We start from the raw sequence: 14,332 nt of genomic DNA on the forward strand, positions 1-14,332 counted from the left end.
CCTTTCCTTCTTCTTCTTCTTCTTCTTGATTATTTTCCTTTCTCAGGTCATTCCATGGTGTTCCGATCCCCTTTAGAGCTTTATCCCACCCATTTCTTCTTGCCCAACTTCGCCGAGCGCTCCGTGCTCCTCGCCAGCGGCACCAGCGGCCCCCGACCACCCCCGGAAGAGTTGTCAATGTTTCAGCTGCCCACCCTCAACTTCTCCCCGGAGCAAGTGGCCAGCGTGTGCGAGACGCTGGAGGAGACGGGGGACATCGAGCGGCTCGGCCGCTTCCTCTGGTCCCTGCCCGTGGCGCCGGGGGCGTGCGAGGCCATCAACAAGCACGAGTCCATCCTGCGCGCCCGGGCCGTGGTCGCCTTCCACACGGGCAACTTCCGCGACCTCTACCACATCCTGGAGAACCACAAGTTCACCAAGGAGTCCCACGGCAAGCTGCAGGCCATGTGGCTGGAGGCGCACTACCAGGAGGCCGAGAAGCTGCGGGGGCGCCCGCTGGGGCCGGTTGACAAGTACAGGGTGCGGAAGAAGTTCCCGCTGCCCCGGACCATCTGGGACGGCGAGCAGAAGACCCACTGCTTCAAGGAGAGGACTCGCAGCCTGCTAAGGGAGTGGTACTTGCAGGACCCCTATCCCAACCCCAGTAAGAAAAGGGAACTGGCCCAGGCCACCGGCCTGACCCCGACACAAGTGGGCAACTGGTTCAAGAACCGACGGCAAAGAGACAGGGCAGCAGCTGCTAAAAACAGGTCAGTCCCGGAAACTCGAATACCAAAAATTGCATGTATGTGTCTAATAAATGGAAGTCGTATTAAAAAAAAAAAGATTGCAAGGCGAGTGTAGTTACCGGATCATTTGAGTGGTTTGAATGACTACCTACCTAGTGGCAGGGGTAAGATATAAGAGCATGTTAAAGAAGAAGGAAATGTAAGACAAGTTACATGAAAGACCGATAAAAGCTCCAAATAGCAAAATAAAATAAGAGAATTGTTAGATAAAAGGTAAAGATGAAAAAATGGTGTTGCATATTATTATATAGCCTTTCCCTGTCATCTAAACCCCGAAAAGTGGTGTCAGATTGTTCAATAGTACTTTACATTTTGCAATAATGTTATACTTAGTAACAGTTTTTACCCCCACAAAACAAATTAAATAAAAGGAAACATTACAATTCTGCTCTGCATCTTGGAACAATTGTCGTCCTTTTCTTTATATTCAAACCTTTTTTGTCTGGGCAGTAAAACTAGTGAATAGGTAGCTAGTAATAACATGTTTTTAAATAAAATTGGCACAACAAATGTATCCTAATGTTTATCTCTCTGTACTATGCAAACAAATGTATATCTACTAATATTATATCTAGATACAGCATTGTATATACAGTGCAATCATTTGCAAGGAGATTTCAGAATCTACCAATTTAAATTGTGGGCACCAGTTTCAATTATAGTCCAAAAGCGAGTTAATCTGTAAAATTATATTCCTTTAAAAAAAAAAATACCTCAGCACTTAAGAAGCGTTTATGTGCAGCATTTGCAAAGTAACTCTTGCAAACAAACTTCTCGTTTGTTTACTTTCTCTCCACGAATTAATTTCGATTATATAATTTGCAGATTTGTTTTTAGTAAAATTAAACATAAATAAAAGGAAAGCAGCATAACAAAACCGTTGTGCTTGCATTCCCCCAATGGAGTAACAGGTTACCCTTAAAAACTGTAAAAAAAAAATAAAATAAAATAAATAAAAAGGTTTTGTGTACAATGAGTATCGAAAGCTTCTGACAGCGGCTGGAACGCACCGCTGTAAAGTAGGAGAACCGAATCACTAGAGCTATTCCAAATGGAAATACGACAGCTCCAGACCCTCCGGCAGGCTTTGGCGAAGAAAAGCAGTTTTATGAAATTAGTTGATTGGAGGGACTGCCTTTGAAAAACAAAAACAAAAAGCACTGTAGATAAACGCAGTGAAACCAGCGTGAGAAAGTAAAGTGCCCCCCGGACGACTGACACAATAAATCGGTCAGGATATTTTGTTCGCCTTTCTTAGGAGTGTTTGGCCGACAGCAACCGATTGTTTATTGATTCTGGGACCGAGTAATTTTCCACATATTTGCCGCGATGGCAAATCGTCCCATTCATTCCCAGGAAGAGCTGGAGAGATTTTGAAAATGTGAACTTAATATAAAATGCAAGCAGCAACGCATCTGAAGCGCGATCGCTTGCACAAGCAGGAACTAGGGAAACGAAATCTGGGAGTGCTTAATGCAGATTCGAGACCAGGGGCGTTTTGAAACCCACTTACTTTCGATCTTTATATTTGAAATCTGTAAGAAACTTTTACCTTGATCGACTGTAATTCTTTTTTTTTTTTTGTCAAAACAATCCCCCTCCCCCAAGTCATTTTATTTAACAGTAGCAGAAGGTCAAATATTTTTGCAGTTTTCGGCTAGGCCCAGACCAGTTCTAATTGGGGGAGATAGGGTCACTGCCAACCAAATATGCAATTTAAGGGGCAAGGAAAGAATGAACAACGGGAAGGCCCTTCTCAATTTTAACATTGCATGGTTTGAACTACATTTCTCAAACTAGTGGGTACTCTTGAGAGAAAGAAAAAAATTGAAATCTGCCAGTTTTACAGCTGAAAGAAAAGCTGAGGCTGTGCACCTTTTACAGAGCAGTGTATACGAGAATGGGTCAGTCCCGGCTGTGTTTCTTCTTTCCCTTTTACTCTCTCTCCACCTACTGCAGTGAATATTGAAGTAAAAATAAAATAACTTCAGAACTGATTAGACAGGGAAAGTAAGTAACTTGATCCCTGTTTGGGGGGGGGGGGGGGATTTTTTTTTTTTTTTTGGTCGCTGTTTCTGAGCAGATTTGGTTGCTCCAGAGTTCCCAGTGCAGTGCTTGTGTATTTCCCCTCGCTGGGAAGTAATTTGTTGCTTGCTTGATTCTCAAAGGCGGTGTGGTAGGGTGGGAGGCAGGGCCGGCCTGCTCTTGTTTTCTGCTGCTGGCTTTGGATTTGGTGGCTCTGGGATCTGACCGGCTCCTATTTCTTGTCTTTTCCTCCCCTTCCCCCCCCACCCCCCCCTCCCTCCCTTCCCCACCTTGTTGCTCGGATCTCAGGCTCCAGCACCAGGCGATCGGACAGAGCGGGATGCGCTCGCTGGCAGAGCCCGGCTGCCCCACTCACAGCTCGGCGGAGTCTCCGTCCACGGCGGCGGCCAGCCCCACCACCAGCGTGTCCAGCCTGGCGGAGCGAGCCGAGACCGGCACGTCCATCCTCTCGGTCACATCCAGCGACTCGGAGTGTGATGTATGATAGCCTGCGGGAAGAGGCGCACCAAACCCCCAAACAGACATGGACAAAACAAACAAAGGAAATCAGGAAACAACAACAACAACAACAAAAACCTATATATATATATATATATATATATATATATATATATATATATATAAATAACATCCAAGGACCTGAACTTCGAGAGACAGTCACAATGCTATTGCGGGAAAAAAAGGTGACAATTGTATTCTTGTAGGACAAGCTCGACTTCTCCTTTTGCGCTTTCCATGGACGCACAACCCCACTTGCATGATGATTAAATTTGTATCTGGGAAAATATTCTAGTAAAAAAAAAAAATTTGCTCCGTTCCGAATTTGTACAAGAAACTCCTTGAAGAGGGAATAACAAATGTTTATCGCCTTTTTGTTGGTCTCTCTCTCTCGCTCTCTCTATCCCCTCTCTCTCTCTCTCTCTCTCTCTGTTAAGTCCAAGTGATGGTCAACCAAGATGCAATCTTCTGTTTTTTTGTTCAGCAGACAATCATTTTATTCGTAAGCACCTTTTTTCTACACTTCTGTCACTGCCTGTGTGGGTACTGGTTAATGTGGAAAAGAATAGTTTATGACTGTAACAGATTTTTATTTTTATTTCAAAATTTTATATGAATTATGTATATCTTAATGATGCGGTCATTTTCCCAGTTTGTAATATATGTGTAGAAATATGCCTGTATATGATATTGCTCTTAATTTCTTCTCCTCCCTTCTTGTTCCTTCTTCCTTTTTCTTACTCTCAGTCTTGTCTCGGCCGCTTTGCTTAACTTCGTATCCCTGCGCAAACTTAGCGATCAAAGGTCTGATCCACTAGGTTTTGAAAAGGGATTTCAGCGATAGAAAAGCTAAAGGTGCAACTGTAGTCATTTTATGCAAAATTTATTTTAAGTATTTTCTAGCAGCTTGGGATGTCCTCTAAAACCCACATAGGGCGCTTACTATTGTTTCCTTAACTGCGTGTTTATCTCTATGTAAAAAACAACAGCAACAAGAAAAAAAAAAACCCTTTCTAAATCAAATACAGTATTCCATTTTTCTTATCTATTCAGTAATGTTGGTGTTTTTTGTCAATAATACTGAACAAATGCAATTTTCCTTCTCCGTACATTTCAGTTTTAGGTCGATACATCTGAATTGTTCTTTGAATTGTTCAGGTTTTATTTCATGGACATTTAAAAGTGTGTGAGAGCAGTGGTGGAAACTGAGAATGTACGCAAGTATTATATGTATTTTATAGAAATAGAAAAGATTCTACTTTTTAATTAAATATTCTTTCAGTATGCATTTACAGCTGCACACACACACACACACACACAGATACACACACAAGATTGAAGACTATCCTTCTCTCTCCTCTCCCCATCAGGAAAATCTGTTTTAGAGAAGTAGTGGCGACCTGCTTCCCATAGGTTTTAACTTGCAGACTTTAAACATTCTTTAAACTTATGCCTAAAAGGGAATTTGCTTAATAAAGTGCCCCTCCATTTGAATTTGCATGTTTCACTAGGGAGCTTAACACATTTTTTTTATTTGTTTGTAGCTTTAAATGAAAACAAAAAATAAACTACTCTCACTAATCAGGTTACAGCTCCTCCCCCTGAATCCTAAGTACATTGTAATGTGCTGAAAGAAACCTTTATTTGCATGACTAACAGTATTCCAGCAGCACCTTTTGCACTGAATTTTTGCTTTGCCTCAGGCCGATTATTCAACCGTAAATTAACAGGAGGTGAATTCTAAACTTGTTTTTACTTGAAAATACAATTTTGAAACTTATTAGGATTAGTGAGAAACGTGCCTGGAATTTCTCGTCCACCTGAAAACTAATTTTGACTTCCGATTTATCTCTGTTTTGGCTACATTTTTTCAGTTTAAAAGACAAAGCCAATGTATTATCCCTAGCTCCTGAAATCAGAGAGCAAGGGAGTGGGGGGGGGGGGGGGGGGGGGGGGGGGGTTGGGAGAGAGAGAGAGATAGAGAGGATATGTTGCATAGTATAATAAAACATGAACATTTCAGAATTTAAAATTCAAAGTAAGTAAACATAACTAATGTTTAATGTTTAAACAGGAATATCCAAGCAATATTTTAATTTTCTTTCAAGAGAGGCGTACTTGGTTACATACCTTGTTTTGTCCAATATAATGTTAGCAAAATGTGCCAAAACAACCTGAAACAGAATCATTTTAAAACTGAATGATGCAACCACAGCTTTCATATAAAGGGATATGTTTTTCAAATAATTTAAAAAAAGTCAATAATCAATGTTCCTCATATGTTATATAATATCTCAATAATCTCATATTCCAGTAAATAGTATCTTGAAAAAATGTATAGCTTCTAGAGAATTGTTAAATTCTACCAGCTATTTCCAGAAACTGAGGATTTTGTTTAGTTGTAAAAAAAAAAAAAAGTTACAAGTTATTCTATACTGTCTATCAATCTACAGGACAATCCTGAACAAAGTAAAAGATTCACGATAATTAAAAATAGCCAATCACGCCCCCACTTGTGTTAAAGGAAAGGGATTCAGTTTTAATGTTATGACTTTATAAATTAGTTACCAAGCTATATTTAGTCTTTGTATATGCAGTAATGCCAAAGTTATCTGAAATGAGTATTTATAAATGCTTATCTGTTGAAATATGGTATGTGGCACAATAATTTTAAAGATACTTTGGTGTGTTTATGGCACCTTATTCTTTTTTTTTTTTTTAATTGAACAATGCAAGACCCGAGTTGCTATGAACAAAAGTGTTCCAGATTGCATTGTTTTCCTATATCAAAAGAAGAAAGTAGCATTTTATAACGCTCTCTCCCCCCTCCGCCTTCCCAAAGATTACCAACCCTCCCCCATACAAATGTGTGGTCAGTTAGATTGCACCATATCATGCACCGGAGGACAGATCTCTGACGTTTGCAAAGATTGCATTATTGTGGTTTTGTTACTCCAGTAAGAATTATGCTCCTATAAGAAGAACATCCCAGAATGGCAGGATACTCCAAGTCACAAATAACTGCCTGGACAGATGTTCAAATAACCTTATGAACTGCGACTTAAAAATACAATTATTTTATTTCTCTTTCGACGATTCTTATTTGTCCGGTATTTGTAATATATAATTAAATATTTGGAAAATGTTTGGAAATATGGACCTTTTTTCTCGATGTTCTGGGTGTGACCTTAAAAAAAACGATCAGGTTGCAGTAGGGAGATATGAAGGTTTTCACGCATCTAGCCAGTTCCCTAAAACGTTTTTATGTCTTTTATTATTTTCGTTCGGTATATAGCTAGACCCATCTCAAAAAGGGTTTCTCTCCCCCCCCCCCCCCCCCCCCAACATCATTGTATCTGTATTTTCTGCCTCCAACCTTTCCATTCATCAGCCATAAATCTGAATATTATTTCAGTTCACAAAGGCTCAACATATTAATGTATTCACGCACAGCAGCAAGAGCTAGTGGGTTGTGTTCATTGCACACAGAAAGGCCTAAATATATATTTTATGATTTAAGTTCAGGGAAATTTCTTATGCCAAGCTATTTTGTAGGTATGCAGAGGAAATGCTGGCAACTAGACTCCCTTGAAACCCGGGGACTACAATAGACAAGCAAGGTTGATCTGGGATTTGAATTAGAAACCTAAATACTTGATTGAGGTGTAAATGTATGAAAATCTGCATTTAAGCCTTTTCATGCACTAAATCCATCTGCATTAGAAAGATAGGGCCTATCAAAAACGCCAAACTGGGGAGCTTAACTCTATACTTCCTAGGACCGATCATTATCTACAGGGCTTATTCGGTCCCTCTATTAGTTTATTAATCTTGACAAGCCTGACTTTTGATTAAGACGAAATGACTCGGAAGCTGAAGTGCGTTTGATCAATATGTAAACTGGGACTGGAGACAGATGGCCCCAAAGTAGCCGAGGGCCTGCCAGTGCTCTGTATGCGCTTTCTTCCTTTCAAAATGGCTACGGCCTGTGCAGAAACGTCAGGTGGTTCTCCTGCCCCGACCCAGACATAGGAATACACTCGTAAATGCCTTTCTTAGAAGTAATGCACATTAAATGTATGTAGGTGTATGTATGTATTTTAAATCTTCAGCCGTTAGGAGAGTTGACAACCTTGTTTTTGGGGTTTGTTTTGTTTTTTTGTACATAAAAGTGGAAGATAAACAAAATAGAAACGATGCAACTTTAATGTAAGTTCTGGTTGCAGAAGATCTATAGAACCTACTGACGGGATCTGTGGCAAATGTGCAAAATAACGGGTCGACGAGTATCCCTGAAGAAGTGACCAGCCAGCTCCTGTGTACCCGTGCCAGAACAGCCAGTTTGAAAGAAGCAGATTCACCTGCAAAGCCCCCGCCTGCCAAGTGCCCCGAATGCTTGCCGCGCAACCTGCAAAGTTTACCCTCCGAGTCCACGTCTTTGAAAATCTACGAGTCGTTCCCTTATCAATTACAAAACGGCTTTCAGGAAGAGTGGACTCTCTTTGCCCGTTGCCCTTGCTCTTTAGTACACACGGATGCTTTAAGTGCAGAGCCCCAGCACGGCCTGAAAAGCAATGTGGACGTTGGTGCCCTGGTATTGCTCTGATTTCTCCGGTTAGCTGAGCACAACTTTCTATTCGTGTTTATTCATGCAGTTCTTATTGAGCCTCACACTACACTGGATTTAGCATGTAAGGAACAGGAATGAGAAACAAACACAGACAGAAAATGCGCGCACACACACACACACACACACACACTTTCCTTGTACACACACACACACACACACACACACACACACACAGCCCTCATTATTTTCCCCACACTCATACTTGAGCACATATGTAAAATCATAGACTTACACCACACATGCCATACGGAACATACACATACAGAATCCAGCGCAGTCGGAAGGTAAGACAGAGAACTCCATCAGAAGGGCTGCACTGTAATTCATGAGTACATGTTCGAAAGTGGTAAATATGGATTAATCATCGTGCTGTTACTATGTGATACACTTACAACTTTCCGAAAGGTCAACCTTAAAAACAAAGATGGCGTAGTACCGATTACAAAAGTGCGCAAGCACACCATGCCATCAAAGTAGGTGACACGGCCACGTAGGACTTGACACAATGTTTACTAAGTGATTATGAAGGTTGAAATATTTTGGGAATGTTAATATGATCGGTGACTATTGTGGATATAAACTCGCTGTTAGCAGTCCCCCTCCTCAGTTCCTCCGCTGACCAGGTCCATAAGTTAGGACCCTGTAGGACTCGAAAGATGTCCGGGTGAGAATCAATTTTGCTACAAGTATTCATGATCCAGACGCTACCATGTTACTGAATTACAATACAATGATTATTGTTCAGTTGGGATTCCATATAATCTAAAGTAACTATAACTATCTCTTTTACCTTTACTTAAGAGTTTCCTATCTTTATGTGCATGTGTGTGAGGTACCTCTATGTATGAGGTATTGGCAGATAGGTGTATGCATATATTTAAAAAGGTCTAATTGTGTGGGGGGAGGGGGAGGAGAAGTGACATAACTATCATTATATTTTTATTTCATTGCCTAAATTGGTCAGTAATGTTGTTCAATAATTTTAAAGTGCTATTCCGTCTGTGATAAAACATTCTTTAAGGCTATTGGGATTTAAAACTATAATTCTATTAAATAGCAATTGAAGGGTCGGGAGAGGCTATGATACAGGATCAGCAGTGCATAAGCCGCACGTTTGAACTTTAATTTGGAATCATAGGCAGATGGGATCATGGCCTCTTTGTGATGCCTGCAGATTTAAAACTAACCGGCATAAGAAAAAAAAAAAAACCTGGAATGCAGACTAATTCATTAAACACGAGGGGATAACCCTTTACTTCAATTAAAAAAAAAAATTCAACAATATCAGTTTCTACTTTATATTATTCCTACTGAGGGAAGAAAAACTCTCCCCAAAACCCTTTGTCTATATTCTGAGGGCACTTGATACACCTGAACCACTCACCTGGAATTGTGTGTTATTTATTTTAAACTTTCTTTTCGGTTTGTGAAGAGCAGCGCCGGAGACTGGAAATGGTATAACAACATTGGGTTTGCTTTCCTTTTTCTTTTCTTGTTCTAATATCTTCCACAGAAACTCTGGCTGTCACTTTTCGAAATCGGTCTTCTAACCTCCCCGAAGAGATCGGAGAATTAAATTGACATTTAATACCTGGGGGATTACCATTTGAAAGAAAGCGTACAATTTGTGTAAAAGAGCGAACAGGGTAGGTGCATTTGTAAATTCAGCTGGCTGGTCCTCGGAAAAATAAGTAACTACAAAAAAAAAAAGTGAAAAGATTACAAAGCAGAGTTTGTGTACCGATGCTGAGAGGAATTTCTGGGCGACGCAGAGGCACGGGTTGTGTCTAGCGCTTGGAGTTGGAGGGGCTCTGCCGTAGGCCCGAGGACTCACTTCTTCACGGGCGGAAAAAAACCCAAACCAAACCCACACCTCAGACTAATTAGACGCTGTAGTGCCAGAGTCATATTTCACTAACCCCTGGTTTTGGTTTTTTTTTTCTTGCAGCATCATATTTAAAAACTGATTGTTTCTTTCTAAATATTTGCGGAGCTCCCAGTTTTCTGGGCTAACCTAATTAACACATCCATACATTCTTGGACGAAGGGGAATACTGGGGAATTGCTAATGCGATGGCTGCCTGCGATAGCGCTTCCTGGGTTATGGGAGATTACAGAGACACTGGAGCACTTCCAGATTGTAGATGGTTTTAAATGTTGAATTTTCAGATGAGTATTTACCATCATAACTAATTTAAGACCATTATTAAATAGAAATTCTCAGCAGGCTTCTTTAATGATGGAACACATTACTAATTACAGAGTTTACCCTCTGTTTTGGCTAAGCAGTCTGGAGGGATGGGTTTGTGCTCTGAATGCAAAGCCAAGGCGTCTGGCTCCGGAGAAGTTCACCCTCTGCCGCTGCACATTGCCAAGGATATTCTCGCGGAAAACTGGTTTGGTTATCTGGGTGGGTCAAATATAACATATGTAGTTTTGCTGATTAGATTCGCAGGAGCTGGAAACAATTCAGGCATTTTCTTGTAATGTGCTCTTGACCTGTTTATAGAGTACACGAGCTCTGCGGAAATATAGGACCACGTTCAATCAGATTTGAGCTCAGGGAACATAGCAATTCTTCTGGCTGCTTCTCTGCAGAGCTCACCATTGTTCCAGGGCGAGCGCTGTTAGCAATTCTCTAGCCTTCCTTCAACAAACTGTTTTAGACGTGTGGGAGAGAGAGAGAGGGGGAAAAAAAAAAGAATTCAGAATGAATACAGTGGAACTGGATATACACACTGAAAGCAGAGAAAGCAAAGTTCCCTGAATAGCATCTGGGGAGAATGTTAACGCACTTGTAGGATTAATGCCATGCACACCTTTTAGTTTGCCCGGTAAGGGGGTTAAGAAGATGTTTTGTTTTGTGTAGCAGCGTTCTTCTCTTTTGCAACTTGTACTGTTAGAGAATCAGTGAAGGTCATTCCTTGGCGCTATCTGTCTGTAGGGCGCTTATAGATTTCACTTAGATGTCCAAGTAATCGGTAGAAGGAAATCGTTATGTCCGATGAATTCTTCATCAACTGAACACATACCTAACCTATTTTCTTATCGGGGGTTCCAACAGGACTCCACCTCCTCCCAGAAATAAGCATGTTTTAGGGTGGACGGCTTGCAACATACTATGCATTAAGATTCCGTAATTAAATCGGTTGAATAATAAACTGAATTAGATAAAATGAGATTTCTAGGTATGCAAAATCTAAACTAAGACTATACTGTTTCAGGACTCTGAAGGAAGCAGTAACCACGACCACTTACGCTATCTTTATAGGTGCACTGCTGTGGGCAATTATTTTTGCCACGAATTTTGGACCATGGGCTCTTTTGTGAAGTTCTCCCTTTCTGTGGCTATGGTATAACTATTTAAAATAGGCCTATTTATGTTCAAGAGGATACGATAAAGGTGGGAATACGCATTTTAATATTTTAGTGGTGTGGACTTTTTTGGCTTCAGTGATATTTTTGAAAAAGCTTTTATTTCCCAGTAAAATGTATAGTGCAAACATTTCCTCTCCTTTATTTCTCACTTTTAGGATCCAACTCTCGAATTATCAGTGAGATTGTTACTTTCAGTTGTGTCTCCACAATTTCTGCATAGCTATTTGAAGAAATGCAAACATATTTGTATTGAATCTGTAACCTCGTTCCTACTTTATTCTCATATACTGATACATAGATCATATTATAAAAAATACAACATATTTCTACGTTTATTTTGGAAAGAAAAAGTGGAAGCTGTGTCAACTATATTTAACCATGATTAACATTGCATATTAATTTCCTTATTTTATTGCATGCAAAATGGATTTGCTCTTGTTTAAATGATACTTAGAAAATAATATTCTCTCTCTCTCTCTCTCTCTGTCTCTGTCTCTTTTTCTCACTGTATATTTTGAAATACACATTAAGGGCTTCATTTTCCAAATACTGTTTCTTTCATTCTCTCAGTTGACAAAAGGTTTGAAAAGTAGGAGTCTAAGAAGACGAACCACAGACACACACACCCCTCCCCATCTTCCCTTGGTCTTTAACACACTGCACAGACCTTTTAATACGTATTGGGATATATCTGAAATATATTTGAAATGTGAAACATACTGGCGTCCTAACAACGAAAGGAATGAAAATATTTTTCTTGAAATGTATTATTATATAAAACTATAGGTAATATATAAACCTTGACTCTATGCGTATAGATAAAATATAACGTTATATAATATCGTGAATATGTATTAATCTAGGAATTTGTGTTTATGTATGTATGCGTGTTTACACGGGTGTTAGATTTTTCATGTCACCTCAAACGTCTTTCCTGTAGGCAGTATCTTTAGGAAAGGAATACACTAGAGCTTTCAATTACTAATATTTTGATGATCACAATTTTGTTATAGCAAGAACTGATATACGCATGATAAAACTGTCTGTTATGTGGATTCTCAATGTTCTCTGCTTACTCTTGAGCAGATTTTTGTCAACATATCTTCAGTCCTCATGTGGAGTGGTACAAGCGAAGTCTGGAAAATGTGTGGGTTGTCTTTGTTTGTTTTAAATTCTACATCTTTTCATAGGCTTTCAATCTTAATTATGGTTGGCACCTTCTAGCTGAGATTCGCTTTACTCTGAAACAGGTAAAGCAGCATTAGCAAATCTACAGGAAAATGCTGCTGGTATTAAAAAAAAAAAAATCTTATTTTCTCCAATTTGCTGTTTAGTTTCCCAGACAATATTAAAGCGTAACTTAGTGCGCGGCTACATTTTAAGCACGTCAAACAACCGATTTGCCTTAGAAGGGACCGCCTACTTTTGATATGATTGATATTAAAGTGATCTGAAGAAGTGTAATGACAGCCATGAAACCCTTCTCTTCAACTCGTGTCCTATAGAAACCTGATCGATATATATTATTTTCACTCTAGTGCTTCTGAGCGATCTGTGCTTGATTTCTCCTTGGACTTTCCCTGCTAGGTCATCATGAAAACGAGCACGACAGAAGTTGTGGAGTTGTCTCACTACTATCCCTAGATATGGTCCAAAACTTAAAGCAAGAGCCTGGGAAGAGAGTGAAACAGGGATTCAGAAATGACCCGGTAAACAAACTTGTTTGTTTTTTTTTTTGTTTGGTTTTTTTTTTGGGGGGGTGGGACCTTGCCTCCTATCTCTATCAACATTTTGGGGGTGGTATTTAGAAGGCTCCCCTAGTCTGTAGAAATGATGACCTTCTCATCTGATGCCTTTGCTCCTGCCTTTGCTCTCCTTGCTTGCCTCCTTCCGGGTCTCTCATCCCTGTTCTTCCCGTGGCTCTTCTGTCAGAGTCTGGTCTTCCTGCCCCTGCTGGGTGGGGGGGAGAGGTCTTACATCCACTCCCCTTTCTGAAGCCCGCAGAACTCCTCGCCACCACCTACGGCGACTCAGCCCAGCGAGCAGGAAACCATTTAGAAATGGATTCATTCTGTAAATAATCTTTGACGTCCTTACAAAGACGCCATTCGAGAGGAGTTTATTAGCAAGGAACCATTAAAACAGATGTCATGTTAGCTTTTCTTTGACATTTGGGTGACACATCTTTCCCAATGAATTGCTAATTGTCTTCTGCTCAGTCAGTAAACACTCCGCTCTATTGTCTGCCATGAAGAGAGCTGTAGCCACAAAATAAGGTCCTTTGCACGCATTTCTAAACAACAGACCTCCGCAAGCATCCCCCAATCTTCCGAGCCCCAACTGCTCTCTGCTCTGACAGATTGCAGCCTCATTCCTTCCCAGTGCTTCCAGCCCTTCAGAGAAGCTGAATCCCATCCAACTGCACCGGGGGCAGGGCCTCCAGCCTAGGGCTCAGGACAGGGGCAGCTCCATTCATTAAGCATTCTCACCATAGGTACAAGAAGGAGACCACATTAAAGACATTACTAAACCTTTGGGACCATCCTTGGCCAGAAGGTCTCATTTGTTAAAAAGTATTGGTCAGTTTTCCTCTCGGGCAAGCACTAGATTTAAAAAAAATCTCAATTATTTTCAATGGGGAAAACAGTGACGCACAATTGGGGCAGGAACTTCAATGGCTGAAAATCGCAGGGGCTCTGCTCCATATTCTGGCGCCAAAAATGGCGAGCATAGCACAGAGAGAAGCGCTGCAAAGTGCCCGCTGCTAAAATTAGTGTACAAGAAGACAGCAGCAGATTCTAATTAATCAAAATGTAACACAGTTCTTGAAAAGGAACAGGGTCTGAAGCCAGCAGTGTACAATATCCCTTGCAGTGTACTGTCTTCCTGGTTAAAGATGATGAGAAAATGTTGTTTTTCCCATCGATTTCTAAGTAGTTAGGAAGACTCAAATAAAACACCCCCCCCCCTCAAACTTTGCAAAAATATTTCG

At 40.5% G+C, this 14,332-nt stretch overlaps 1 protein-coding gene across 1 annotated transcript; it reads left to right on the top strand.

The window, feature by feature from the left end:
• Positions 1-51: 51 nt before the first annotated feature.
• On the top strand, positions 52-4,348 carry SIX3 (SIX homeobox 3). The gene is made up of 2 exons (XM_029596762.1): positions 52-749; positions 3,123-4,348. The coding sequence occupies exons 1-2, from the start codon at positions 55-57 to the stop codon at positions 3,316-3,318; spliced, it is 891 nt and encodes a 296-aa protein (XP_029452622.1). The 5' UTR covers positions 52-54; the 3' UTR covers positions 3,319-4,348.
• The last annotated feature ends 9,984 nt before the right edge of the window (positions 4,349-14,332 follow it).

The sequence above is a fragment of the Rhinatrema bivittatum genome, chromosome 3 (assembly GCF_901001135.1).
Source record: "Rhinatrema bivittatum chromosome 3, aRhiBiv1.1, whole genome shotgun sequence".
Lineage (NCBI taxonomy): Eukaryota > Metazoa > Chordata > Amphibia > Gymnophiona > Rhinatrematidae > Rhinatrema > Rhinatrema bivittatum.